General features: G+C 50.4%; 1 protein-coding gene across 1 annotated transcript; it reads left to right on the forward strand.

Moving 5' to 3' along the window:
• The first annotated feature begins 1,982 nt into the window (after positions 1 to 1,982).
• LOC101615429 (Myb related transcription factor, partner of profilin) lies at positions 1,983 to 20,766 on the forward strand. Its single transcript, XM_004672935.2, has 2 exons — positions 1,983 to 2,776; positions 19,442 to 20,766. Exons 1-2 carry the CDS (start codon positions 2,269 to 2,271, stop codon positions 20,131 to 20,133), a joined length of 1,200 nt encoding a protein of 399 aa, XP_004672992.2. The 5' UTR covers positions 1,983 to 2,268; the 3' UTR covers positions 20,134 to 20,766.
• Positions 20,767 to 26,026: the final 5,260 nt, after the last annotated feature.

Consider the following 26,026-nt stretch of genomic DNA (forward strand, 5'->3'; position numbering starts at 1 on the left):
AGCCCTTCTTTTTGGTTTTTTTTAAGGTAGGTTTTGCTCTAGCCCAGGCTGACCTGGAATTCACTATGTGGTCTCACGCTGACTGACAACTCACTGCGATCCTCCTACCTTTGCCTCTCACGTGCTGGGACTGAAGAGTTTTATCTTGGACGTGCATTGCACCTTGTCGCTGGAAGCTCCCATTTGTTCAATGGATGAAGCAAAGTTTGCTGATGGACCCTGAGAACTACATGACGCTGGAACACAATTTTGTCTGTTTTGTGGTGGTGTCTCACCAGGCTGACCTTGACCTCGCTGTAGCCCAGGCTGGCCACGAATTTAGCAATCACATCCTTCCACCTCCCGAGTGCTGGGATTACAAGAGTGAGCCACTAACTCGTTTATGCTAACCAAATTATCCAGAGGCTTGAACTAGGTCACCCTGCCATCCAGTTCACCCCAACCTATCTTCTACAATAATTTCTGCTCTGAGCCTTTGCTTAATAGGGGGCCCAGCCTGACATGGTGGCGCTCGCTTTTAGTCCCAGCACTCGGGAGGCACAGGTAGGAGGAACTGCTGTCAGTTCGAGACCACCCTGAGACTACATAGTGAATTCCAGGTCAGCCTGGGCTACAGCAAAACTCTATCACTTTCTCTCCCAACGGTGACGTCAATTGGTGGTTGTCAGGTTGCTATGGTTACTGCCTCCGCCAAGGAGGGAAGATCCCCAGGGTGCCCCGCCTCAACCGGTAGGAGGCAGCAGCTCCCTCCGGAACGACCCAGGGCACCGAGGGTTTGGAACGCGGCAAAGTTTCCTAACGTTCCCCCCACCACCAATACCACCCACACGGTTGCCATGGAAACGAAGTTTCCCTCCCCCAGCCCCTATCGCCACGTCCCTTCCCTTTTTCTCCAACAGGAAAGACTTCTGCAGAGGGCAGGGGTGGTAGGAAGACCACCTGAGAGGCGAAAGAGCCGCCTGGACCTGGGCATCGCGTCCAGCATCTCCGGGCAGTCGGTCCTGGGTACCACCCAGCGGGCCAGAAGCGCCCGCGCCCAACGCAGTTCTGCGCGTGCGCACTCGCACCCCAGGGGGCGCGCTAGCGAGCCCAGCGCCGTTTACGGCTGCGCAGCTGCATCCTGCGCGCGAGCCCCGCGGGGGACTTCTGCGCTTGCGCAGTGCCCGGAGGCGCGGTTGCGTGGGGGTGGGGAGGGGGCGGGGGTGCGGGGGTGGAGAGATGCAACCCCGGCTGTAAGGACGTCGGGAGACCCCGGGCGCTGGGCGCGCGTGCGCGTCGGCTCCCCGGGCGACCGGGGGCGGGGCCCAGCGGCAGGAGGGAGGGGCCGAGGGGGGAGGGAAGAGGCCGCAGAAGCCCGAGCCCTGACCCACCGGCAGGCGGGGGCTGCGGCGGCGCCGGTGAGTGACCCGCGGCCCAACTCGGTCCCCATCCTCCGCGACCCTCACTCATCCTGGAGTCCCACGTAGTCTCCGTGGTTCCCATCTTGTCTCAGAACCATCATCATCCCCTTCCCAGAGCTCCTGGCAATCCCAGCGCCCTCTAAGGTCCCTGCAGCCCCTCATCCTTGATATTTGATCGTCCCATCTCCGTCACTGACCCAGCAGCCCACCCACCCTCCCCTCTCCCCAGTCTCGCCTGGGATTTCTGGACAACCCTCCCTCTCAGGGACCCCTCTTCTCTTATCGGCTATGCCAGATCCCCTGGGAACCCCCAGAGCACCCCCTCAGCTCTGGATGCCCCCTCCTCTGCTTCTTAGCCCCTTTAAGCATCTCCATGCGGCTCGACTCCCCCTACAATACCTACCCATCTAGGGCATCCATTTCTCCCACCCAATGCCCCTCCATTCCCGTGTCCCCCAAACCATGCCCGCGGACCCTTCCTTCCACTTTTCCTCATTTCCCTCCATCTTTCCAGACCCTTCCCCCTATATTTCCAGCAACTCGTCCACTCCGCAACGCACCAGACACATGAGCCCCCCCACCCACCCAACCCACCCTACATGGCGGGGTTGTCAGCTGTTTGCGGGCTCCTCTGACGGCACCCAGCACTTCTGACGTCCCCCAACCCTTGCCCAGATTGTCGAAAGGGGGGAAGGGGGACCCTCGAGCCCATCCCGTGCACCTGCCATCCCCCGCCCCACTCCCGCCAGCGCTGTCTGCCCTCCTCTGCCCGCAGCTCCGGCGCCACCTTCCCCACACCCCACACCCCATCCCCGTTTCCCATGCGCCAGGCAGATGCTCGGTGGCGTCGTCGGGGTGCGGGGACACCATGGCCTCGGCCCCGACGACCTCGGGCGAGACGGAGGAGACCACCCGGCTGCGCAAGCCTCGCTTCTCGTTCGAAGAGAACCAGATCCTGATCCGGGAGGTGCGCGCCCACTACCCGCAGCTGTACGGGGCGCAGAGCCGTCGGGTGAGCGTGGCCGAGCGCAGGCGCGTGTGGGATGGCATCGCCGCCCAGATCAACGGCATCACCAGCTGGAAGCGCACCGGGCAGGAGGTGCAGAAGCGCTGGAACGACTTCAAGCGCAGGACCAAGGAAAAGCTGGCCCGCGTGCCGCACTCCACGCAGGGCGCGGGGCCCGCCGCCGACGATGCCTTCTCGGCCGAGGAGGAAACTATTTTTGCTATCCTGGGTCCCGGGCTAACGGGGACTGGGGTTGCCGCCGCCGCTGCCTGGGCGGAGGAATCGTCCGCGGCCGCCTCTTCGCCGCCACCTGCCCCGAGCGGCGCAGGTGCCCAGCGCTGCTACGTGTTGTCAGAGGACCGACGGGCAGGTGAGTTCCCTCCCCGACCTTCACCTGGGAGCACTTCAAACCCCATCCCCCCCGCCGGGGCGCGCAGAGGATGCCACCCTCGTGTCTCAGCTGGAGGATGTGGAGGTCGGGAAAGATGAACTGGGTCTCGCCTGTAGTACCGGCACCTGGGAGATGAAAGGGGGAGGGTTGTGGGGGGATACAGGAGTTCAAGGTCAGCCTCAGCTAAGCGCACTTAGCTCAAAAAATCTCTAAGAAGAAAAACTTTAAAAATCCAAGAAGATCTGGGTGTGGTGGCACATCACTCCAGAGGCAGAAGTAGGAGGATTGCTATGAGTTTGATGCCACTCTGAGACTAGTGAATTCCAGGCCAGCCTGAGCTAGAGTGAGACCCTACCTCGGAAAAAAAAATTTTTTTCCTCTCCATAGCTGGCACGGTGGCGCATGCCTTTAATCCCAGCATTCGGGAGGCAGAGGTAGACAGCTGCGAGTTCGAGGCCACCCTGAGACTCCATAGTGAATTCCAGGTCACCCTGGGCTAGAGCAAGACCCTGCCTCGAAAAAGATATTTATGTATTTGTTTATATATTTGAGAAAGAGAAGAAAAGTGAGGGAAAGAAAAAAATGGGGCACCAGGGCGTCCTGCCACTTCAAATAACTCTGGGCACACATGTCACTTTGTGCATCTGGCTTTACCTGGGTGCTGGGGAAATGAACCTAAGCTGTCAGGCTTTGCAAGCAAGTGGTTTTAAACGCTGAGCAATCTCTCAGGCCCTGGATGTAGGTTTTTGTTTGTTGTTTGGGTTTTGGGGTGTTTTTTTGTTTTTTTGTTTTTTTTTTGTTGGTTGGGGTTTTGGTTGTTTTTTGGTTTTTATTTTTCGGTTTTTCGAGGTAAGGTCTTGATCTAGCCCCAGCTAACCTGGAATTCACTACATAGTCTTAGGGTGGCCTTGAACACCTCGCGATCCTCCTACCTCTGCCTCTCAAGAGCTGGGATTAAAGACGTGCGCCACTATTGCCCGGCTTAAGGGTTTTTTTTTTTTTTTTCTCAAGAGAGGGTCTCTGGGGGCTGGAGAGATGGCTAAGTAGATAAAAGCACTTGCTTGCAAAGCCTGACAGCCCAGGTTCAATTCCCCAGTACCTAGGTAAAGCCAGATGTACAAACTGAATGTTTCTGAAGTTCCTTTACAGTGGCTAGAGGCCCTGGAGAGCCCATTCTGTGTCTCCTCCTCTCACTCTGGCCCAGGCTGACCTGGAACTCACTATGTAGTCTCAGGCTAGCCTTGAACTCACATTGATCCTCTTACTTCTTCTGCCTTCTAGTGCTGGGATTAAAGGTGGATGCCACCATGCCCAGCTCTTCCTATTTCTCTCTCTGCTTAAAAATAAATAAAAAAAAAATAGGGCTGGAGAGATGGCTTAGCGGTTAAGCGCTTGCCTGTGAAGCCTATGGACCTCGGTTCGAGGCTCGGTTCCCCAGGTCCCACGTTAGCCAGATGCACAAGGGGGCACACGCGTCTGGAGTTCGTTTGCAGAGGCTGGAAGCCCTGGCGCGCCCATCCTCTCTCTCCCTCTATCTGTCTTTCTCTCTGTGTCTGTCGCTCTCAAATAAAATAAATAAATAAATAAAAATTTAAAAAAATTAAAAATTAACTTAAATTAAAAAAATAATGTAAAGAGAGAGTCTTATGTAGCCAAGGCTGGCCTCAAACTCCCTGCGTAGCCAAGGATCATGTTGAACTTGTGGTCTTCCTGCCTCTTCTTCCCAAGTGCTGGAATAACAAGTACACCACCATGCCTGGTACAGTGGCTCTGGGGCCCACGGGCTTTTGTGGACCCAGAGCCTTGGCACATGCTAGGTAAGCAGTCTGCCTTCTGAGCCAGATCCCCAGCTTGTGGTGGGGAAAGCCCAGACACTGAGCAGTCTGACTTAGCCAATGAGGTAGATGGTGGGCTTGCTGGAGGAGTTGTCAGAGCTGTCATGTGGGTCCCAGGAACAGATGAGCTGGGCAGGTAATCCTGGGAGAAGCAGCAGCTTGTGTGGCATAGAGGTGTGGCCAGTGAGAGAAACTGCAAGAAGTTTCCTTGGGGAGGAGGAGAGCAGGAAGATTGAAGAAATGTGGGGGTTTTAAAAAAATTGATGAGCCAGTAAGTTGAAAAGGAGACATAAAGGGTGGAGAAAGGAAGGGAGGAGGATACTTAATAGGTTGATATTGTATATATGTAAGTACAATGATTGAGATGGGGAGATAATATGATGGAGAACGGAATTTCAAATGGGAAAGTGTGGGGGTGGGGAGGGAGGGAATTACCATGGGATATATTTTATAATCATGGAAAATGTTAATAAAAATTTTTAAAAAAATTGATGAAAAAAAGTTTAAGGGGATGGAGAGATGGCTTAGCGGTTAAGCACTTGCCTGTGAAGCCTAAGGACCCCAGGTCGATGTTCGATTCCCCAAGACCCACATAAGCCAGATGCACAAGGTGACACATGCATCTGGAGTTTGTTTGCAGTGGCTGGAGACCCTGGCACGCCGGCTCGCTCCCTCCCTCCCTCCCTCCCTCCCTCTCTCTCTCTCTCTCTGCCTCTTTCTCTGTCTGTTGCTCTCAAATAATTTTTTAAATTTAAATATTTTTCCATTTTATTTGTTTATTTGAAAGAGAAAGAGGTAGAGAGAGAGAATAGGTGCATCAGGGCGTTGAGCTGCTGCAAATGAACTGCAGACACATGTACCACCTTGTGCAGCTGGCTGTACATGAGAACTAAGGAATCAAACCTGGGTCCTTCGACTTTGCAGGCAATCACCTTAACAGCTAAGCCATTTCTCCAGTTCGAAATACATTTTTAAAACATGTTATTTATTTATTTGCTAGCAGAGGGAGGGATGGAGAGAGAATAGCGCACCAGGTATCTTGCCACTGCAAGTGAACTCCAGACGCACAAGCCACTTTGTGACTCTTTCTAACATAGGTACTGGGGAATCGAACCCAGGTTGTCAGAGGTTAACCACTGGGCTTTCTCCCCAGCCCTTTTATAATTTTAATTTTTTCGAGGTAGGGTCTCGCTCCAGACCAGGCTGATGTAGAATTCACTATGTAGTTCCAGGCTGGCCTGGAACTCGTGACGATCCTCCTACCTCTGCTTCCTGAATGCTGGGATTAAGTTCTTAAATGTTTTTATGTATTTATTTGACAGAGACAGAATAAGGTAGACAAACAGAGAGAGTGGAGGGGTGCACCAGGGCCTCCTGCTACTGTACACAAACTTCAGACATAATGTACCACTCTGCACATCTGCCTTTACCTCGGTTAGTGGAGAATCGAACCTTGGCCATCAGGGTTTGAAAGCACTTGTAACCATTGATTCAAGTCTCCAGCCCCTGAAGAAATGTTTGAAGTTGAGTACAGAGATAAGCAGAGACCAGGCCATGCTGGGCCTTGTATTAAGGTGAAGAATTTGGATTTTATGCTCACATTTAGTTTTTCAAGATCTATGATTCTGAAAGCCTCATTCCCTTTCCCAGAGTCACAGAGCAAGACAGTTGGGGATTTGCAGGGTATGGTAGTTCATACCTTTAATTCCAGCACGGGGAGACAGAGGCAGGAGGATTGCTGTGAGTTCCAGACCAGCCTGAGACTACATAGTGAATTCCAGGTCATCCTGGGCTAGAAGGAGACCCTACCTCAAAACAAACAAAAAGTGTTGACCTGAACACCAGTATATTATTAACTTCCCATCTATGCCCATCAACAACAAAAATTAGTTAATGATGCTGGAGAGATGGCTTAGCTGTTAAGGCACTTGCCTGCAAAACCAAAGGACCCAGGTTCAATTCCCCAGAACCCACATAAGCCAGATGCATCTGGAGTTCATTTATAGTGACTGAAAGCCCTGTTGTGCCCATTCTGTCTCTCTCCCTCTCAAATAAATAAATAAATATTTGCCTGGCATGGTGGTACATTCCATTAACCCCAGCACTCAGGAGCCACAGGCAGGAGGATTGCCATGAGTTTGAGGCCACCCTGAGACTACATAGTGAATTCCAGGTAAGCCTGGGCTAGAGTGAGACCCCACCTGTAATTTTTTTTTCTTTTTTAACTGACAACTTCTATAATTGTAAACAATATCCCATGGTAATTCCTTCCATACCCCCACTTTTCCCTTTGAAACTCCATTCTCCGTCATATCCCCTCCCCCTCTCAATCAGTCTCTCTCTTATTTTGATGACATGATCTTTTCTTTCTATGATGATGGTCTTGTGTAGGTAGTGTCAGGCACTGTGAGGTCATGGATATCCAGGCCATTTTGTGTCTGGGGGAGCATGTTGTAAGGAGTCCTATCCTTCCTTTGGCTCTTACATTCTTTCTGCCACCTTTTCCACAATAGACCCTGAGCCTTGGAAGGTGTGGTAGAGATATTGCCGTGCTGAGCACTCCTCTGTCACTTCTTCAAAGCACCGTGATGCCTTCTTCCCAAGGTCACTGTCATCTGAAAAGAGAAGGTTCTCTAGGCAAAATTGACAGTGGCATTAATATATGGGTATGACCATTAAGGGAAGTGCTTACTGGGCAGTTTGGTGAGCATAATATATACATTTAGCCAGATAGCAGCAGATATTATACTCCTAGGGCTCATGACTATTCCTGTTGTAGATTTTCAGTTTCAGGGATGTATTCCCTCCCATGGAGTAGGCCTCCAGTCAAATTAGAGGGTGGTTGGTTTCCACCATAACAGACATGCCACTATTGCACCCATCGGCTCATTTGGCCTAGCTGGCCAAATTTAAGGCTTGCAGTGTCCACTGTTGATTATCTTCACTGGTGATTTCTCTTTCTCTCCCATTGAACTGCATACAGCGTTGCTTTTTCCAGATTTCTGTTAGCTGGTCTAGAGGGAGGAGGTTTTCAGCTCAGCTCCAGCAGGATTTTTCAGTGACCTTGCAGCTCAAGTATGTGGAGTCTTCAGCCATAGGGTCTTACCATCTATTCCTGGTGGGAAACCAAGTGCCTCGGCAATGGCCTGTAATCCTATCTGTATTTTTTTTTAATTTTATTTATTTATTTGAGAGCGACAGACACAGAGAGAAAGACAGATAGAGGGAGGGAGAGAGAGAATGGGCACGCCAGGGCTTCCAGCCTCTGCAAACAAACTCCAGATGCGTGCGCCCCCCTGTGCATCTGGCTAACGTGGGACCTGGGGAACCGAGCCTCGAACCGGGGTCCTTAGGCTTCACAGGCAAGCGTTTAACCGCTAAGCCATCTCTCCAGCCCTCCTACCTGTATTTTTGTTGTTGATTTTTTATTTTTTATTTTTTTGTTTTTCGAGATAGGGTTTCACTTTAACCCAGGATAACCTGGAATTCACCTTGAGCAACAACAACAAAAGTAGTTAGTTAATGAAGCCAGGCATGGTAGTGCACGCCTTTAATCCCAGCACTCAGGAGACAGAGGTAGAAGGATTGCCATGAGTTTGAGGCCACCCAGAGGATACATAATGAATTCCAGGTCAGCCTGGGCTAGAGTGAGACCCTATCTCAGAAACAAAACAAAACAAAAAGATTAGTTAATGGCTACAACCGACTGATTTTTTTTTTTTCAAATTTTTATTAACAACTTCCATGATTGTAAAAAATATCCCATGGTAATACCCTCCCTCCCCTTACTTTCCCTTTGAAACTCCCTTCTCCCCCTCTCAATCAGTCTCTCTTTTATTTTGATGTCATGATCTTTTCCTCCTCTTATGATGGTCTTGTGTAGGTAGTGTCAGGCACTGTGAGGTCATGGATATCCAGGCCAGTTTGTGTCTGGGGGGAGCACATTGTAAGGAGTCCTACCCTTCCTTTGGCTCTTACATTCTTTCCGCCACCTCTTCCTTCCGCCTTAGACCCTGAGCCTTGCAAGGTAAACAGAATGATTTCATGGTGCTTGAAAATCAAGCTCAGGACTTTGGATTTACCTTGAGAGCTTTCAGAAGCTATGAAATTATCTGAAACCAGGAAAAGACACAATCGCTTGGCTCTCATGTTTTTCATTTGAATCAAGCCTCAATGTTCCTGTCTGTGAAATGGCCCAGTTGAATCAGCAATGTCAAGTTTATTTTCTCAGAAGTTGTTGCCACTGCATTACCAATGACTGTTTCTTGTCCACTGTTCGCTATTTAACGAGAGTCTCTTCCTGGGGTACGTGCTAAGAATCCTGTGCAGAAAAGGCGGCAAAGACCTTTCCTCTCTTGAGTTGAGGAAAACACAGCGCAAATCGTACCCAAAACTAATTGCACATACATGACAACTAACATGAAAAATGAAGCATATTTGAGAGGACATGAAACCAGACACAGTGGCTCACACCTGCATTCCCAGCTTTTGTGAGGTTGAGACAGGAGGAGCCTGGCCTACACAGTAGGACCCGCTCTCAAAGAAAATAAAAATTGGGCGTGGGGGCGCACACCTTTAATCCCAGCACTTGGGAAGCACAGGTAGGATGATCGCAGTGAGTTCGAGGCCACCCTGAGACTTCACAATGAATTCCAAGTCAGCCTGGGCTAGATCAAAACCCTCTTCATCCTCCCCTCAAAAAAGAAAGAAAATATCCAACACTTGGGAGGCAAAGGTAGGAGGATCACTATGAGTTCAAGGCCAGCCTGGGACTACAGACCCTACCTAAAAAAAAAAAAAAACACAGACCATATATAAAACCATACATGGGTGGCTGAGGTAAGCTAGCAGTGAGTTTCAGGCCAGCCTGTGGCTATACAGTCAGGTCCAGATCAGCATGGGCTAGCATGAGATCTTGTCTTGAAACACCAAAAGGAAAAGAAAATATAATGAACAGGGTTGGAGAGATGGCTGAATGGTTAAGGCGCTTTCCTACTAAGCCTAAGGACCCAGGTTCAACTCCCCAGAGTCTGCAAAAGCCAGATGCACATGGTGGTGCATCTGGCTCAAGGCTCTGGCACACCCATTCTCTCCCACCCCTGCACTGACAAATAAGTACAATTAAAAAAGAAAAGAAAATAGGGCTGAAGAGATGGCTTAGTAGTTAAGGTGTTTGCCTGAAAAGCCAAAGGACCTTGATTTTATTCCCCAGGACCCACGTAAGCCAGATGCACCAGGGGTGACACATGTGTCTGGAGTTCCTTTGCAGTGGCTGGAGGCCCTGGCGCGCCCATTCTCTCTCTCTCTCTGCCTCTTTCCCTCCCTCCCTCTCTCAAATAAACAAATAAAAATAGAGGGGCTGGAGGAATTGCTTAGTGGTTAAGACATTTGCCTGCAAAGCCAAAGGGCTCAGGTTCAATTCCCCAGGACCCACGTTAGCCAGATGCACAAGGTGACGCATGTGTTTGGAGTTGGTTTGCACTGGCTAAAGGCCCTGGTGTGCTCATTCTGTGTGTGTGTGTGTGTGTGTGTGTGTGTGTGTGTGTCTCAAATAAATGAATAAATAAATGAAATATAAAAATACAGCCTAGGGCCAGGTATGGGGGTGAATGCCTTTAATCCCAGCACTAAGAAGGCAGAGGTAGGATTGCTGTGAGTTGGAGGTCAGCCTGAGAGTACATAGTGAATTCCATGTCAGCTTGGGCTAGAGTGAAACCCTATCTCAAAAAAAGAAAGGAAGGAAGGAAGGGAGGGAGGGAGGAAGGAAAGAATGAAGGGAGGGCTGGAGAGATGGCTTAGCAGTTAAGGTAGTTGCCTACGAAGCCAAAGGACCTAGGTTCGATTCCCTAGTACACACGTAAGCCAGATACACAAGGGGACTTGCATCTGGAGCTCCCTGACATGTCCATTCTCTGTCTGTCTGTCTCTCTTCTCTCTATTTCTCTATCTCTGCTTGCAAATAAATAAAATAAAACAGAGAGAGAGAAAAAGAAAAGAAAAGAAAAGAAAAAGTGGTTAGGGCAGCCTTGACCCTGGAGAAGGAGCTAGGGACCATTTATCTCTGGCATAGTATTTGAAAGAAAAATAACAGCCAGGTGTGGTAGTACAAACTTCTAATCCTAGCACTTGGGAGGCAGAGGCTGAAATAGAAGGATAAACTGAAAGTTCAAGGCCAGCCTGGTCTACATAGAAAGACCCTGTCCAGTGGCTAGAGAGGTAGCTCAAAGGTTGAAGGTGCTTGCTTGCAAAACCTTACAGCCAGGGTTTGATTCCCCAGTACCCACATAAATCCAGATGCACAAAGTGGTGCACGTGTCTGGAGTTGATTTGCAATGGCAGAAGGCCCGGGTTCACCCATTTTGTCTCTCCCTGCTCTCTTTGCTCTATCACTCTCCCAAACAAATAATTTTATTTTGAGGTAGGGTCTCACTCTGGCCCAGGCTGACTTGGAATTCACTATATAGTCTCAGGCTGGCCTGAAACTCATGGCAATCCTCCTACCTCTGCCTTCTGAGTGCTGTAATTAAAAGCATGCACCACCATGCCCGGCTCTCCACAAATAAATATTTTATTTGGGCTGGAGAGATGGCTTAGTGGTTAAGCATTTGCCTGCAAAGCCTAAGGACCCCGGTTTGAGGCTCGATTCCCCAGGACCCACGTTAGCCAGATGCACAAGGGGGCACACGCATCTGGAGTTCATTTGCAGAGGCTGGAGGCCCTGGTGCGCCCACTCACTCTCTCTGCCTCTTTCTCTGTCACTCTCAAATAAATAAATAAAAATGAATAAAATTTAAGAAATATTTTATTTATTTGACTGGGGGGAATGGGCAGACAGAGAGAGACAGGGCAAGCCAGGGCCCCTAGCCACTGCAAACAAATTCCAGATACATGTGCCACCTTGTGCTTCTGGCTTTTGTGGGTACTGGGGAATCAAACCCAGGTCCTTAGGCTTTGCAGGCAAGAGCCTTTAACCACTGAGGCATCTCTCCAGCCCAAAATGTAAGATTTTAACTGTTGCAGTGACCCTTCCATGATTTTTGTGGGCATGATGGCTGTTGTACTTGCTGTTCCTTTTTACTCAGTAAACTAGCAAAATCACATTTCTAAGTGGTTGGACTTTCCATGATCTTTTTGTTTGTTTGTTTGTTTGTTTCTCTGAGAAAGAGAGAATGGACACATCAGGGCCTCCAGCCAGTGCAAAGGAACTCCAGATACATGCTCCACCTTGTGCTTCTAGAAGGCTTACATGGGTCCTGGGGAATCAAGCCTCAAACGGGGATCCTTAGGCTTCACAGACAAACACTTAACTGCTAAGCCATCTCTCCAGCCCCTCACATGATCTTTTTTTTTTTTTTTTTTTAAGTAGGGTATTACTCTAGCTCAGGCTAACCTGGAACTCATTTTGTAGTCTCAGACTGGCCTTGAACCCATGGTGATCTTCAACCACTGCTTCCCAAATGCTGGGATAAAAGGTGTGCACCACCACGCCTGGCCCCTGTATTCATTATAAGGGAGACTCCACTTGGAAAGCTGAAGAAGGAGGATCACAAGTTCAAGACCAGTCTAGACTGTAGATCCAGTTCAACCACCAGCCTGGATAACTGAGTGAGATCAAGTTTCAAAAAGGGAAGGCCCAGGGAGATTGCTCAGTGGTTAGAGGCATTGCATGGCAAGCCTGCAGGCTGAGGTTCAGTTCCCCAGTATCCACTTAACACCAGACGCACCAAGTGGCATGTGTATCTGCAAATCGTTGGCAGTGGCAAGAGGCTCTGACATACTTCTGCCCATGCTTACTCAAGAGGTCTCTTTCCCTTTCTGTTTGTAAATAAATAAAAATACTTAAAGCAGGCTGGGCATGGGAGAAATCCCAACATTCGGGAGGCAGAGGTAGGAGGATGGCTGTGAGTTCAAGGCCACCCTAAGACTACCTAGTGAATTCCAGGGCAGCCTGGGGTAGAACAAGACCCTATCTTGAAAAACCAGAAAAAAAATAAGTGAAAAAGAAGCTTGGGGTGTGGCTGTGCCATAGAGCACTTGTCTAGAACCCACAGTGAGGGGCTGGGGGTGTGGCTCAGAGGTAGAGCACTTGTCTAGAGTCCACAGTGAGGGGCTGGGGGCGTGGATCAGAGGTAGAGCACTTTGTCTAGAGTCCACAGTGAGGGGCTGGGGGCGTGGCTCAGAGGTAGAGCACTTTGTCTAGAGTCCACAGTGAGGGGCTGGGGGCATGGCTCAGAGGTAGAGCACTTGTCTAGATCCACAGTGAGGGGCTGGGGGCGTGGCTCAGAGGTAGAGCACTTGTCTAGAGTCCACAGTGAGGGGCTGGGGGCGTGGCTCAGAGGTAGAGCACTTGTCTAGAACCCACAGTGAGGGGCTGGGGGCGTGGCTCAGAGGTAGAGCACTTGTCTAGAGTCCACAGTGAGGGGCTGGGGGCGTGGCTCAGAGGTAGAGCACTTGTCTAGAGTCCACAGTGAGGGGCTGGGGGCGTGGCTCAGAGGTAGAGCACTTGTCTAGATCCACAGTGAGGGGCTGGGGGCGTGGCTCAGAGGTGGAGCACTTGTCTAGAGTCCACAGTGAGGGGCTGGGGGCGTGGCTCAGAGGTAGAGCACTTGTCTAGATCCACAGTGAGGGGCTAGGGGCGTGGCTTAGCATTAGATCTTGTCTCAAATCCTCCAGTGAGGGGCTTGTGGGCGTGTCATGCCACTGTAGCCCAACATGTGCAAAGGGGTTTCCCCCTCACTGCCCACTGCCCCCTTCAGACAGAGCAGGATTAAGCCTATTGAGCCTAACATATGAGGACTGAGTAGACAGCAAACCTGGTGCTGGATTCCTGTAGGGTTGTTGAAGAGACAGAGGCAAGACTGGCAGACACTTCAGCGGATAGCTAAGAAGGCCTATTCGTGGAAGCACCATGAGCACCTGGAGGCTGGAGGAAGTGGAGTATCAGGTAGCTGTCTGGGGAAAGGTCTTCCCAGGCGAAGGGAGGAGCAGGCTGAGTAGGAGTGAGAACCAGCAAGGAAGTGGAACCAGTGAGTGAGACGGAGAGGAAGGAGGTGAGATCCGGGCAGAGGGTTTTTGTGGACACTGTTTTTTTCTTCTCCCCTTTCCTTGTTTCGTTTCACATTTTAGTCCCAGGAAGTCTTGCAACTCACTATGTAATCCAAGCTAGCCTCGAACTTGTAGAAATCCTTCTGCCTCAGCCACCTGAGTGTTGCAATTATAGGTGTGCACTACCATACTTGGCTTCAAGCAATTTTCTTTTCTCCTGCATCCAGTGAGAGAGCCCCGGAAGGATTTAGGCTGAGACAGGGCTGCATTTGACTAGTATTTTTATTATTTGTGAGACAGGGATCTCATACTGGTCTTGAACTCACTCTGCAGCTGAGGATGGCCTTGAACATCTGATCCTCCTGCCCTGCTTCTACTCTGAACGGCTGGGATTACAGGCATGTGCCACCACTGTGGGGTCACATCAGGGCCTCTTGCTGCTGCAGATAAACACCAGATGCTTGTGCCACTTTTGTGTCCAGCTTACACGGGTGTCTTAGGAATTGAACCCAAGCCAGCATCCAAGCAAGCATATTTTTTTTTAATTTTTAATTTATTTATTTGAGAGTGACAGACACAGAGAGAAAGACAGATAGAGGGAGGGAGAGAGAATGGGCGCGCCAGGGCTTCCAGCCTCTGCAAACGAACTCCAGACGCATGCGCCCCCTTGTGCATCTGGCTAACGTGGGACCTGGGGAACCGAGCCTCAAACCGGGGTCCTTAGGCTTCACAGGCAAGCGCTTAACCGCTAAGCCATCACTCCAGCCCCAAGCAAGCATCTTTAACTGCTGAGCCTTCTTCACAGCCCCTGGATGGTATTTTTAAAAAAAGCTTCTTGGGCTAAGGAGATGGCTTAGTGGTTAAGGTGTTTGTCTCTGAAGCCTAAGGACCCACATAAGCCAGATGCACAAGGGGGCACATGCATCTGGAGTTCGTTTGCGGTGGCTGGGGGCCCTGGCATGTCCATTCTCTCTTTCTTTCTCTTCCTCTCTCTCTCAAATAAATACAGAAATAAAATATTTTTTTAAAAAAAAGCTTCTTTCTGGGCATGGTAGCACATGCCTTTAATCTCAGCACTCGGAAAGCAGAGGTAGGAGGATCAAGGCCACCCTGAGACTATATACTGAATTCCAGGTCAGCCTGAGCTACAGCGAGACCCTATCTCAGAAAAGAAACAAACAAAAAAAAATCATTCTAGGGGCTAGAGAGATGGCTTAGCAGTTAAGGCACTTATATGCAAAGCCAAAGGACCCAGGTTCAATTCCCCAGTACCCACGTAAACCAGATGCATAAGGAGGTGCATGTGTCTGGAGTTCATATGCAGCAGCTGAAGGCCCTGGCGTGCCCATTCCATCTACCACCCCCCTCAAATAAAATAAAGTAAATAAATTTTTAAAAAAGATATCATTCCAGGGTAGAGAGATGGCTCAGTGATTAAGGACGTTTCCTGTACAAACATGAGGGCTTGAAGGGCCTGAGACTGAGTTTGGATGTTAAGATCCCATATGAACAGCTGGGTGTAGCCACATGCACCTGTCACCTCAGTCCTGCAAGGGAGCAGAGACCAGAGAGTTGTCAACGCCCCACAGGCTCTAGAATCATTAAAGAGACTCCTGCTCAAAACAAAGACCAGCACTCGGGAGGCAGAGGTAGGAGGATCATCATGAGTTCGAGGCCAGCCTGAGACTACATAGTGAATTCCAGGTCAGTTTAGGCTAGAGCAAGACCCTATCCTGAAAAACAAAAAAAGGTGAATAAATAAATAAAAACAAAACAAGGACCAGGCCACCCAGTGTTTCGCTCCAGCCACCATAGGTAATGTATGGAACACACCACACACACACACACACAGATAACATTCTAATCCACCTATTGAAGGTATACAACTCAGTGACTTTTTGTTTTTTCATAGCAAGGGCATTTATTTATTTATTTTTACTTATTTGAGAGAGAGGCAAAAGAGAGAATGGACAAGCCAAGGCCTCCAGCCACTGCAAACCAACTCCAGACACACATGCCACCTTGTGCATCTGGCTTACATGGGTCCTGGGGAATCGAACCTGGGTCCTTTGGCTTTGCAGGCAAGTGCCTTCACTGCTTAAGCTATCTCTCCAGCCCCAACTGGGTGACACCACAATCAATTTTAGAACATTTTCACCATTCCTTGTACTTCTAAGATTTCCCCCTCCATTCACTTCTCCTTGCCCCAGACGACCACTCATTTACCTTCTGCCTCTGTAGATGGTCTTGATATGGGCGCACCGTGTAATTAGAGTTATTGGAACACGTAGGCCTTTGTGCCTGGATACTTTCGTGGAGGCTGACTCTATTACTCTCTTAGGACCCATCAAGACTGCTGGCCTCTTACATGGGTCGTGGGGTCCAAACTCAGGTTCTTATGTTAGCACAGCCAGGGATCTTACTTGCTGAGCCATCTCCCAGCCTCTGTGAAAACAGTTAACTTCTCTCTCTCTCTCTATTTTTTTTATATTTTCTTTCTTTTTTGGTTTTCCGAAATCACGGTCTCACTCTACCCCAGGCTGACCTGGAATTTACTCTGTAGTCTCAGGGTGGCCTTGAACTCACGGGCGATCCTCCTACCTCTGCCTCCCAAGTGCTGGGATTTAAGGTGTGTGCCACCACGCCCAGAGGTGGTTACCTGTTCGTTGCTGGGACAGAAAACGCCTGATGCAAGCAGCATGTAAGGGAGGAAAGGGTTAGCAAGGGGCCTATCATGGCTCCACGTGAATGAGAAAGAGGTAGTCCGAGTGAGCTGGGGGACTAACAAACTTCAACATCCACCCCCAATAACATACCTCCTCCAGCAAGCCCCTCCGCCAAAGACCCCCAAATTTTTCCAAATTGCCACCAGCTGAGGACCAAGTATTCAAAACATAGGAGGCAGGGATGGAAAGATGGTTTAGCTGTTAAGGCACTTGCCTACAAAGCCAAAGAACCCAGGTTTGGTTCCCCAGGACCTACGTATGCTAGATGCACAAGTCTGGTGCGCATGCATCTAGTTTGTTTGCAGTGGCTGGAGGCCCTGGTGTGCCCATTCTCTTTCTCTGTCTGCCCCTGTATCTCTCAAATAAATAAATAAATAAATAAAATATAAAAATAAGCTGGGCATGGTGGCACATGCCTTTATTCCCAGCACTCAGGAGACAGAGGTAGGAGGCCTGCCGTGAGTTTGAGACCAGCCTGAGACTACATAGTGAATTCAAGGTCAGCCTGGGCTACAGTGAAACCCTACCTTAAAAAAAAAAAAAAAAAAAAAAGGCGCCAGGTGTGGTGGCGCACACCTTTAATCCCAGCACTTTGATCCCAGCAATTTGGAAGCTGAGGCGGGAAGATTGGCTCAAAAATCAAGGCCAGCCTGGGCCTATAGTGTGAACCCCATCTAAAAACAAAACAAAACAACAAAAGAAACAGGCTGCAGAAATGGTTTAGTGGTTAAGGCGCTTGCCTGCAAAGCCTAAGGACCCGTGTTCCTGTTCCACACCTTAGAACCCACGTAAGCCAGATGTGCAAGGTGACAAGGTCGCGCATGCGCACAAGGTGGCACCAGTGTCTGGAGTTTGATTGCAGTGGCTGGAGGGCCTGGCAAGCCAATTCTGTCCCTCTCTCTCTCATTAAAAAAGAAAAAAGGCTGGGCATGGTGGCGCAGGCCTTTAATCCCAGCACTCAGGAGGCAGAGGTAGGAGGATCACCGTGAGTTCGAGGCCACCCTGAGACTACATAGTGAATTCCAGGTCAGCCTGGGCTAGAGACAGACCCTACCTCGAAAAACCAAAAAAAGAAAAAAGTAAGTCGGGTCTGGTGGTACACACCTTTAAACCTAGCGCTTCTGGGGCAGAGGTAGGAGGATTGCCTTGAGTTCAAGACCACCCTGAGACTACATAGTGAATTCTAGGTCAGCCTGGGCTACAGTGAGACCCCCACCTCAAAAAAACAAAAAAATACTCCATTCCAGAATGCGTGACCCATACCTCAACAAGGAGGGGCCAAGGAGAGGGGCTAGGTCACAGATAAGCCTACTAATGGTACCAAACTGACTATTCACTGAGTACAAAACCAACTAATAAAAAAATAAAAATAAAATCTCCACACCTTTTGTGCATGTGCAACCTTGTGCATTTGCATCATCTTGTGTGAATGACTTATGCGGACCTGGAGAATTGAACATGAGTTCTTAAGTCTTCACAGGCAAGAGCCTTAACTACTAAGCCATCTTCTGCCTGACTTCTCCACTTTTTTTTTTTTTTTGAGACAGGGTCTCTCTCTCACTGGCCTGAAACTTACCAATTAGGCTAGACTGGCTGACCAGTGAGTCCCAGGAGTCTTCCTGTTCCCACCGCCCTACCAGTGGAATTCCAGAGAGTTGTGTATCACCATGCCTGGCTTTTTTACGTGGGCTCTGGGGATGAAACTCAGATCCTCATACTTGCAACACAAATACTGTAAGGACTGAATTATCTTTCCAGCCCTTAAAACATATAAGTATATATATTTTTTGAGACTGGCCTTGAATTCTCAATTATGTGCCTGAAACTGGCTATGAATCATGAACAACTACTTTTTTTTTCGAGGTAGGGTCTCACTTTATCCCAGACTGACCTGGAATTCACTATGGAATCTCAGGGTGGCCTCGAACTCACTGTGATCCTCCTACCTCTGCCTCCTGAGTGCTGGGATTAAAGGTGTGTGTCACCACACCCGGCTCTTTTATATAAAAATTTTTTGTTTATTTTTACTTATTTATTTGAGAGTGACAGAGAAAGAGGCAGAGAGAGAGAGGGAGAGGGAGAGAGAGAATGGGCACACCCGGGCCTCCAGCTACTGCAAAGGAACTCCAGACACGTGCATCCCTTTGTGCATCTGGCTAACGTGGGTCCTGGGGAATCTAGCCCCGAACCAGGGCCTTAGGCTTCACAGGCAAGCACTTAACCACTAAGCCATCTCTCCAGCCCCTTTTTTTTTTCTTTTTAATTACAGTCAGAGAGAGAAAGAGGGCCAAGGCTTCTAGCCACTGCAAACAAACTCCAGATGCATGTGCCACTGTGTGCATCTGGTTTACATGGGACCCGGAGAATCGAACCTGTGTCCTTAGGCTTCGCAGGCATATGCCTTAAACACTAAGCCATCTCTCCAGCCCAAAGTAAAAAGTGCAGATTTTTTTTTTTTTTTTCGAAGTAGGGTCTCTCACTCTAGCCCAGGCTGACCTGGAATTTGCTATGTACTCTCAGGCTGGCCTCGAAATCACAGCAATCCTCTTACCCCTACCTCCCAAGTGCTGTGATTAAAGGCATGCACCACCACACCCGGCTTATTTATTTTGAGAAAGTCAGATAGAGAGAGTGGATGCACCAGGGCCTATAGCCACTGCAAGCGAACTTCAGAGCCCCCTAGTGCATCTGGCTTACTTGGGTCCTGGGGTATTGAACCTGGGTCCTTAGGCTTCTTTGGCAAAATACCTTAACTGCTAAGCCATCTCTCCAGCCCTCACTTAGGTTTTAAAACAATCACTGTCCAGGCACAGTTGTGCATACCTATAGTCCCAGACCTCAGCATGCTGAGGCAAGAGGATCATGACTTTAGGTTAGCTTGGACAATATAGCAAGACACTGAATGTATGTATGAATGAAAGAATGAATGAACAAACGAACCAACCAACCAACCGAGGGATTGTTCTGGGCTTAGGAGCCAAAAAGGGAAATAAAGCACTTCAGGCTCATGCATAACCTGTGGACATCTCTCTCTTCAGATACCCCAGCCCACAGCAAGGGTGGCTCCAGCAGCCCAGAACCCTGGGCCCGACCTTCTTCCAATGTCCAGGAAACTGGTTGCCCAAGGTCCAAGGAGCGTGAGTCCCCGCCCCTTGCAGTCCCCCAGGCTGTCCAGCTGCCCCGCCTGGCCTTGTCTCCACCGCCCTCTGCCCCTCCGCTGCCACCACAACCGCTGACCCAAGCGGCACCTTCGTCCCCCAGTCCCCCTCCTCGGCCTCCACCCACCTCGGCCCCAGACCAGTCCCTGGACTTCCTGCGGGCCCAGCAGGAGACTGCCAACGCCATCCGGGAGCTGGCTGGTACCCTTCGGCAGGGACTGGCCAAACTGAGCGAGGCCCTTAGTGCCCTGCTACCCCTTCTGCCGGGAATCCCGGGCGAACCGCTGCCCCCGCCCCCACCCCCGCCTCCTCCTCCTCCTCCTCCTCCTCCCAGGCCCGTCCAGCCTCCACCTGCCCCGAAGGTGGAGGTCACCCCAGAACCCGTGTCTGTGGTCGCTGCCGTCGTGGACGGGGCTGTGGTGGCAGCCCGAGGGGTGATCATTGCCCCTAGGAGCGAGGAAGGGACACCCAGGCCACCCCCAGCGCCACTTCCTCCCCACGACTCACCCCCACACAAGAGGAGGAAAGGTTTCCCCACGCGGAAGAGGCGGGGCCGATGGAAATCTCCCTGAAACCTGCTCCCCTCTCTGCCCCTGCCCGCTGCGCCCCTCCCAGCTTGGCACCGTGGGGGGAAATGCACCTTGCACATCCTAGCCGCGCCTTGGCTCCCTGCTCCAGGGTGGTGGTGAGCACCCCACTCCCCTGTGCTAGTTAGTGCCTGATTGCCTGGGGTGGGTAAGCCCTTGGTGGGACCCCCCCCCCCAGCTCCTTTCTCTGGTACAATGCTGTCTGCCTGGCTGCCTCCCTTAGCCCTGACTTCTAAGCCATCGATTTGACGTTCCTTAATAATATCACCCTTCGTGGGGTGGGAAGGGACCCCTCGGGTCTGCAATGCGCCCCTTTGCCTAACAGTTCCTGCTATTGACTTGAAGAGAAGTGACCCGTGGCGGTGGGGGGGATCCCCACTTCCCCAAACCCCAAACTTTTAGATGGGGGTGGAAATCGCTCGACAAGAGAGATTGTGAATGACAGAGGATATAGCCAGTATGTCCCCTAGGGGCAACGGGGGGAGGGGGTTCTGACTGGGGAGGTAAGGGTTGGGTCCTGTGCCTCCCACTGCCTTTGCCGATTCTGACCTCCGGAACTCATCCTCCTTTGCCTCCTTAGTGGTGACAGATACCAATAAACTTATTTTTCATACTTGAGGTTCTGAGACAGGACTGAGTGTCGCACTTACAACTGCCCCACCCACTGGGTGGCAAGTTACACCTTCTCCCGGAGGGTCACACTCCCCCAACCCCGACTCTCCAAGGCCACACCTCCTCCCCAGTAGAGGCCTCGCCAGTGAGGGCCTGGGGGTGTGGCTTGGTCTAGAACCACTACTGATTTGGGGGGGGGGTGGCTCAGAGCACCTGCCTGACATGCAGAGGGGGGAAAAAATGAACTTTTAAGAACCTTTACTTTCTGCAGTGAGGTTCTGTTTATCTGCTAGATCTCAGCTGCACTAACAATGCCTGGATAGGTTTTCCTGACAGTCCCCTGCATTTTCGCTGGAATGTCTCAATCAGGTCATGGTAGTGTATAAATGTAATCCCAACACTGGGGAGACTGAGGCAGGAGATCTCAAAATCAAGGCCAGCCTGGGCTGCATATAGAAACTTTGTCACAGAACAATGGCTCCAAGAATGTTCTAAATTTCAGATTCAGTCGGTGTTCATGCGAAAGTTCCTGTTTAAAAAAAAAAACAAACAACAAACAGGTACACAACCGGATGTGGTGGCACACACCCTTAATCCCAGCACTCGAGGCAGAGGTAGGAGGATCGTCATGAGTTCAAGGCCACCCTGAGACTGCATAGTGAATTCCAGGTCAGCCTGGGCTAGAGCAAGACCTTGCCTTGAAAAACAAAACAAACAAACAAAAACAGGTACGAAGAAAGGCTGGAGAAATGACATAGTGGTTAAGGCACTTGCCTGAGAAATCCAAGGGCCCAGTTTCTACTCCTGAGAGCCCACATAAACCAGATGCACATGGTGGCACATGCATCTGGAGTTCATTTGCAGTGGCTAGAGGCCCTGGTGCATCCATTCTCTCTATCTTCTCCTCTCCCTCTCAAATAAATTTAAAAAAAAAAAAATTTAGGGCCCGGCATGGTGGCACATGCCTTTAATCCCAGCACTCGGGAGGCAGACGTAGGAGGATCGCTGTGAGTTTGAGGCCACCCTGAAACTACATAGTTAATTCAAGGTTAGCCTGGGCTAGAGTGAGACCCTACCTTGGAATCTCATATACATACATACATATGTATGTATGTATGTATGTATGTATGTATATTTAAATTAAAAATAAAACCGCTACAAGATAAAAAGCCATTTGGATGGCTGACTCACCAGCAAAGAGAGCTTCCTGAAATCAAACTCCCAAAAAGTTTGCTGAATAAGAAATAGGCCTCCACTGTGTTTAAGAAATTTTAGGGCTGGGAGATAGCTCAAGGGGTCAAGCCCCTGCTTGGGAAATCTCAGCAAGCTGACACTGAGATGGGAGATGGAGATGCATCTGTGCTTCTCAACAGATGGGCTGGGAATGAAGCTCAGCGGTTAAAGTAACCAATTTGCAAAGCCTATGGGCCTGGGTTGAATTTCCCAGGCACCTACATAAAGACAGATCAGTGTTTGTAGTAGGCAAGAGACACCTTGTGTGTGCCCACATGCATGCACATTCAAATAAAAATTGAAATTTATTCATTTGTTTTTTTGAGGTAGGGTCTCTCTCTAGCCCAGGGTGAGCTGGAATTCACTACGGAGTCTCAGGGTGGCCTCGAATTCATGGCGATCCTCCTACCTCTGCCTCCCGAGTGCCGAGATTAAAGATATGTGCCTGCCAAATATATATATATATATTAAAGGGATTCTGGGGCCAGGTGTGGTGCTGCACACCTTTAATCCTGGCACTCGGGAGGCAGAGGTAGGAGGATCGCTATGAATTCGAGGCCACCCTGAGACTCCGTAGTGAATTCCAGCTCACCCTGGGCTAGAGAGAGACCCTACCTCAAAAATATCAAACAAACAAAAAAAGGTGCCGGTGGACAGTACTGGTATAGCTCCATGGTGGAGAACTTAACAGGAGGCCATATACCCTAAGATACAGCAGGCAAAAGTAGGTAATTTTTTTTTCCAGGTGTGGTGGCTCACATCTTTATATTTTATTTATTTATTTGCAAAGAGAGAGAGAGAGGTGTGAGGGGGAAATATGGACACACCAGGGCCTGCAGCCACTGAAATGAACTCCAGGTGAATGTGCCACCTCATGCATCCAGCTCTACGTGGGTACTGGAGAACTGAACTCAATTCCTTGGGCTCTGCAGGCAAGTACCTTAACTGATGAAGCCATGTCACCAGCCTCGTAATTTTTTTTTTAGCTTATTTATTTACTTGAGAGAGAAACAAAGGGCAGACACAGTCAATCTACGCATGCCAAGCCCTCCTGCCACTGCAAATGCCATTCTCTGTTTCTGGATTTATGTGGATTCTGGGGAATTGAACTCTGGCCTTCAGGTTTTGCAAGCACCTTTAACCTCTGAGCTACCTCTCCAGCACTAGGTCATTTTTTGTTTGTTTTTGTTTTTCGAGGTAGATTCTCACTCTAACTCAGGCTGACCTGGAATTCACTATGTAGTCTCAGCGTGGCCTCGAACCCACGGCAATCCTCCCCTCTCTCTCCTGAGTGCTGGAACTAAAGGCGTGCACCACCACACCCGGCAATTATTTATTATTTATTTATTTTTAAAGAGGAGATGTGGCCACCTAATCCCAGCACTAGGGAAGTAGAGGTAGGATCGCCTTGAGTTCGAGGCCATTCTAAGACTACATAGTGAATTCCAGATCAGCCTGGGTAACAGCAAGACCCTGCTTTGGGGAAAAAAAAAAAAGAATAAGATAAGTAAGACAGCCAGCCTTTTTAGAGTGCCAGCCAACAATGAAGGCAGACGGGCAAGACCTAGGGATACTTCTCAGGGCAGAACCCAGGCCCAAAGAGGAAGAGAGGGGCAGCTGTGAGCTCGAACCTACAGACCTGCATCCTCCCCTCCCCACCCTGCCTCGCAGTGTTCCCGGCGTCTGAGAAGACAGAAAACATGGGGGCGTCCAAAGGCCATGCTGGGCCCACCAAGTATAAGCACACAAGGTTGGGGGAAAGATGGTCTAACACTCTCCTCTTCCTAGCCATCCCTCGAGCTCCTCCTCGACTCACATCGAGGGACCATTAAAAGGTTTCCCCACAAATCCCAGGCTCTAAAAGCACCCCCAAAAAGTTGATCGGGTGTGAGCGTGGGGGGGGGAGTACAGAGCGAATCGGGAAGGCCTCCCGCAGTCTTCAGACAGCGGAAGTGCGTCAGTTCGTACATCCCGCAGGGCATTTTGGGAATTGTAGTGAAGGTTGGGGGCACTGAGAGGTGGACAGAGTAACCCTTTGGAGACCAGAGAGCGAGCAGATTTGGAAGGCGTTTTATCCGTGCTCTCCCTGCGCGGAACGCGGAGACCAGGGGGGCCCGAACCTGGCTCGGAGGCCGCCTCAGTCTTCCCTTTTCCCTTGCTGGCTCCCGAGGTTGCTGCTGAAGATTTTGGGAAAGGACAAAGTAGCCTGGTGCCCTGAAGCCACCCAATCACAGCCTCTCCGCCGCCTTCACCAACTCGCATTGGCCCTTCCTCGAAGGGCGGGGACACTCAGAGAGGGCAAGACTCTTGCCTAGAGCTGCTCAGCAAATCAGAGCCGAAATTGCACGCCCCGGGTGAGCCCTGTGCTGTGGAGGCGGGAACAAGAAAATTGTTGGTAGTTGTTTATTTTTTAAATATATTGTTGACCTGGGAAGACGGCTCAGCGTTTAAGGCACTTGCCTGCGTAAACCTAATGACCCGACTTTGATTCTCCAGTACTCACGTGACGCACGAAGTGGTGCGTATAGCCGAGTTTTTTGGTTTTTTTTTTTTTTTTTTTTTTGCAGCGGCTGGAGACCCTAGCATGCCCATTCTTTCTTTCTCCTTGCCCCCACTGCTTATAAATAAATACATTTTTTTAAATTGTTTCATTTTTATTTATTTGAGTGTGACAGAGAGAGAGAGAGAATGGGCGCACCAGGGCTTCCAGCCACTGCAAACGAACTCCAGACGCGTGCGCCCCCTTGTGCATCTGGCTAACGGGGGTCCTGGAGAATCAAGCCTTGAACCGGGGTCCTTAGGCTTCACAGGCAAGCGCTTAACCACTAAGACATCTCTCCAGCCCAATAAATACATTTTTATTTGCGAGCAGAAACAATGTAAATTGAGTATGGATGGCCAGAGCCTCGCAGCGAACTCCATGTGCAGCCGGTTTTACATGGCTACTGGGGAAGTGAACTCGGGCTGGCAATCTTTACAAGCAAGCGTCTTTAACCGCTGCTCTCCCCGGCTCAAATTGTTGCTAGTTTGAGGCCAGCCTGGGCTACACATAGTGAACTCCAGGTCAACCTGGCCTAAAGAGTGGTAGGAGAAAAAAAAAAATTACATTTCTGGGCTGGAGAGCTGGCTTAGCGGTTAAGGCGTTTACCCGCCAAAGCCAAAGGACCCAGGTTCGATTCTCCAGGACCCACATAAGCCAAATGCACAAGGTGGCCCATGCATCTGGAGTTTGTTTGCAATGGCTGGAGGCCCTGGCGTGCCTATTCTCTCTTACTCTCAAATAATTCAATTAAAAATATTTTTTAATTGCATTCCTAGCAACCTCCTGTGCACCCGGCGTCTTATCAGATTCCGTGGCATTTCTAATCATTCATACCCTTCCGGCCGGTGGTGAACCTGCGGCTCCTCCCTCCCCTCTCCCTCCGCACTCCTTTCTTTACCAAAGCTTTCCACCGTCTTCTTTAAAATCCCGCCGTCCCCTTTAAGAGCCTCGCCGCCTCGGGACTACATTTCCCAGAAGGCTCTGCGGGCGCGTTATGTAACTTTCCCTGCGAAGCGGCCTCTGGGGCAGAAGGAGGAGGCGCGGTGCAGGCGACGGCGGCCGTTTGCAGCGGCGGGAGCCGGAGCGTCGGGAACGGGAGCAGCGGGAGCTCCGGTGTGTGTGTGTGCCGCGTGGGGGTGGGGGGTGGAGTGGGGTGCCTATCGCGGAACCCGGAGCTGTTTGTCGCCCCTCACCGGACGGTGGCGCCGAAGAGCCTCTCGCGTCTTGCATTTCGCGGAGAGGCGGGAGTGAGGAAGGAAGGGAGAAAAAAAAGAAAAGAAGAAAAAAAAGCCAGGCTAAGGCGTAAGGCCCCAGGGGGGCGGGGAAGGGGGGCCGGGCCTGAATCCGGCGGGGCCGCAGAGCCTGAGCAGGCCTCCCGACTGTGGCTCGCGCCTTCTCGGGGACTCGGATCGAACGGCGGCGGCGGCGGCGCGGAGCAGCGAACGTGGGCGGCGTGGACCGGGCGGCGGCGGCGCGCGCGCGGGGGGCGCC

Source organism: Jaculus jaculus, chromosome 14, assembly GCF_020740685.1.
Source record: "Jaculus jaculus isolate mJacJac1 chromosome 14, mJacJac1.mat.Y.cur, whole genome shotgun sequence".
Lineage (NCBI taxonomy): Eukaryota > Metazoa > Chordata > Mammalia > Rodentia > Dipodidae > Jaculus > Jaculus jaculus.

Bases quoted from the DNA above. Each gene is read 5' to 3' on its own strand.
- LOC101615429 (XM_004672935.2), top strand. From the start codon at position 2,269: ATGGCCTCGGCCCCGACGACCTCGGGCGAGACGGAGGAGACCACCCGG. The intron at 2,777-19,441 runs GTGAGTTCCCTC...CTCTCTCTTCAG, and splicing joins GTCAGAGGACCGACGGGCAG to ATACCCCAGCCCACAGCAAG.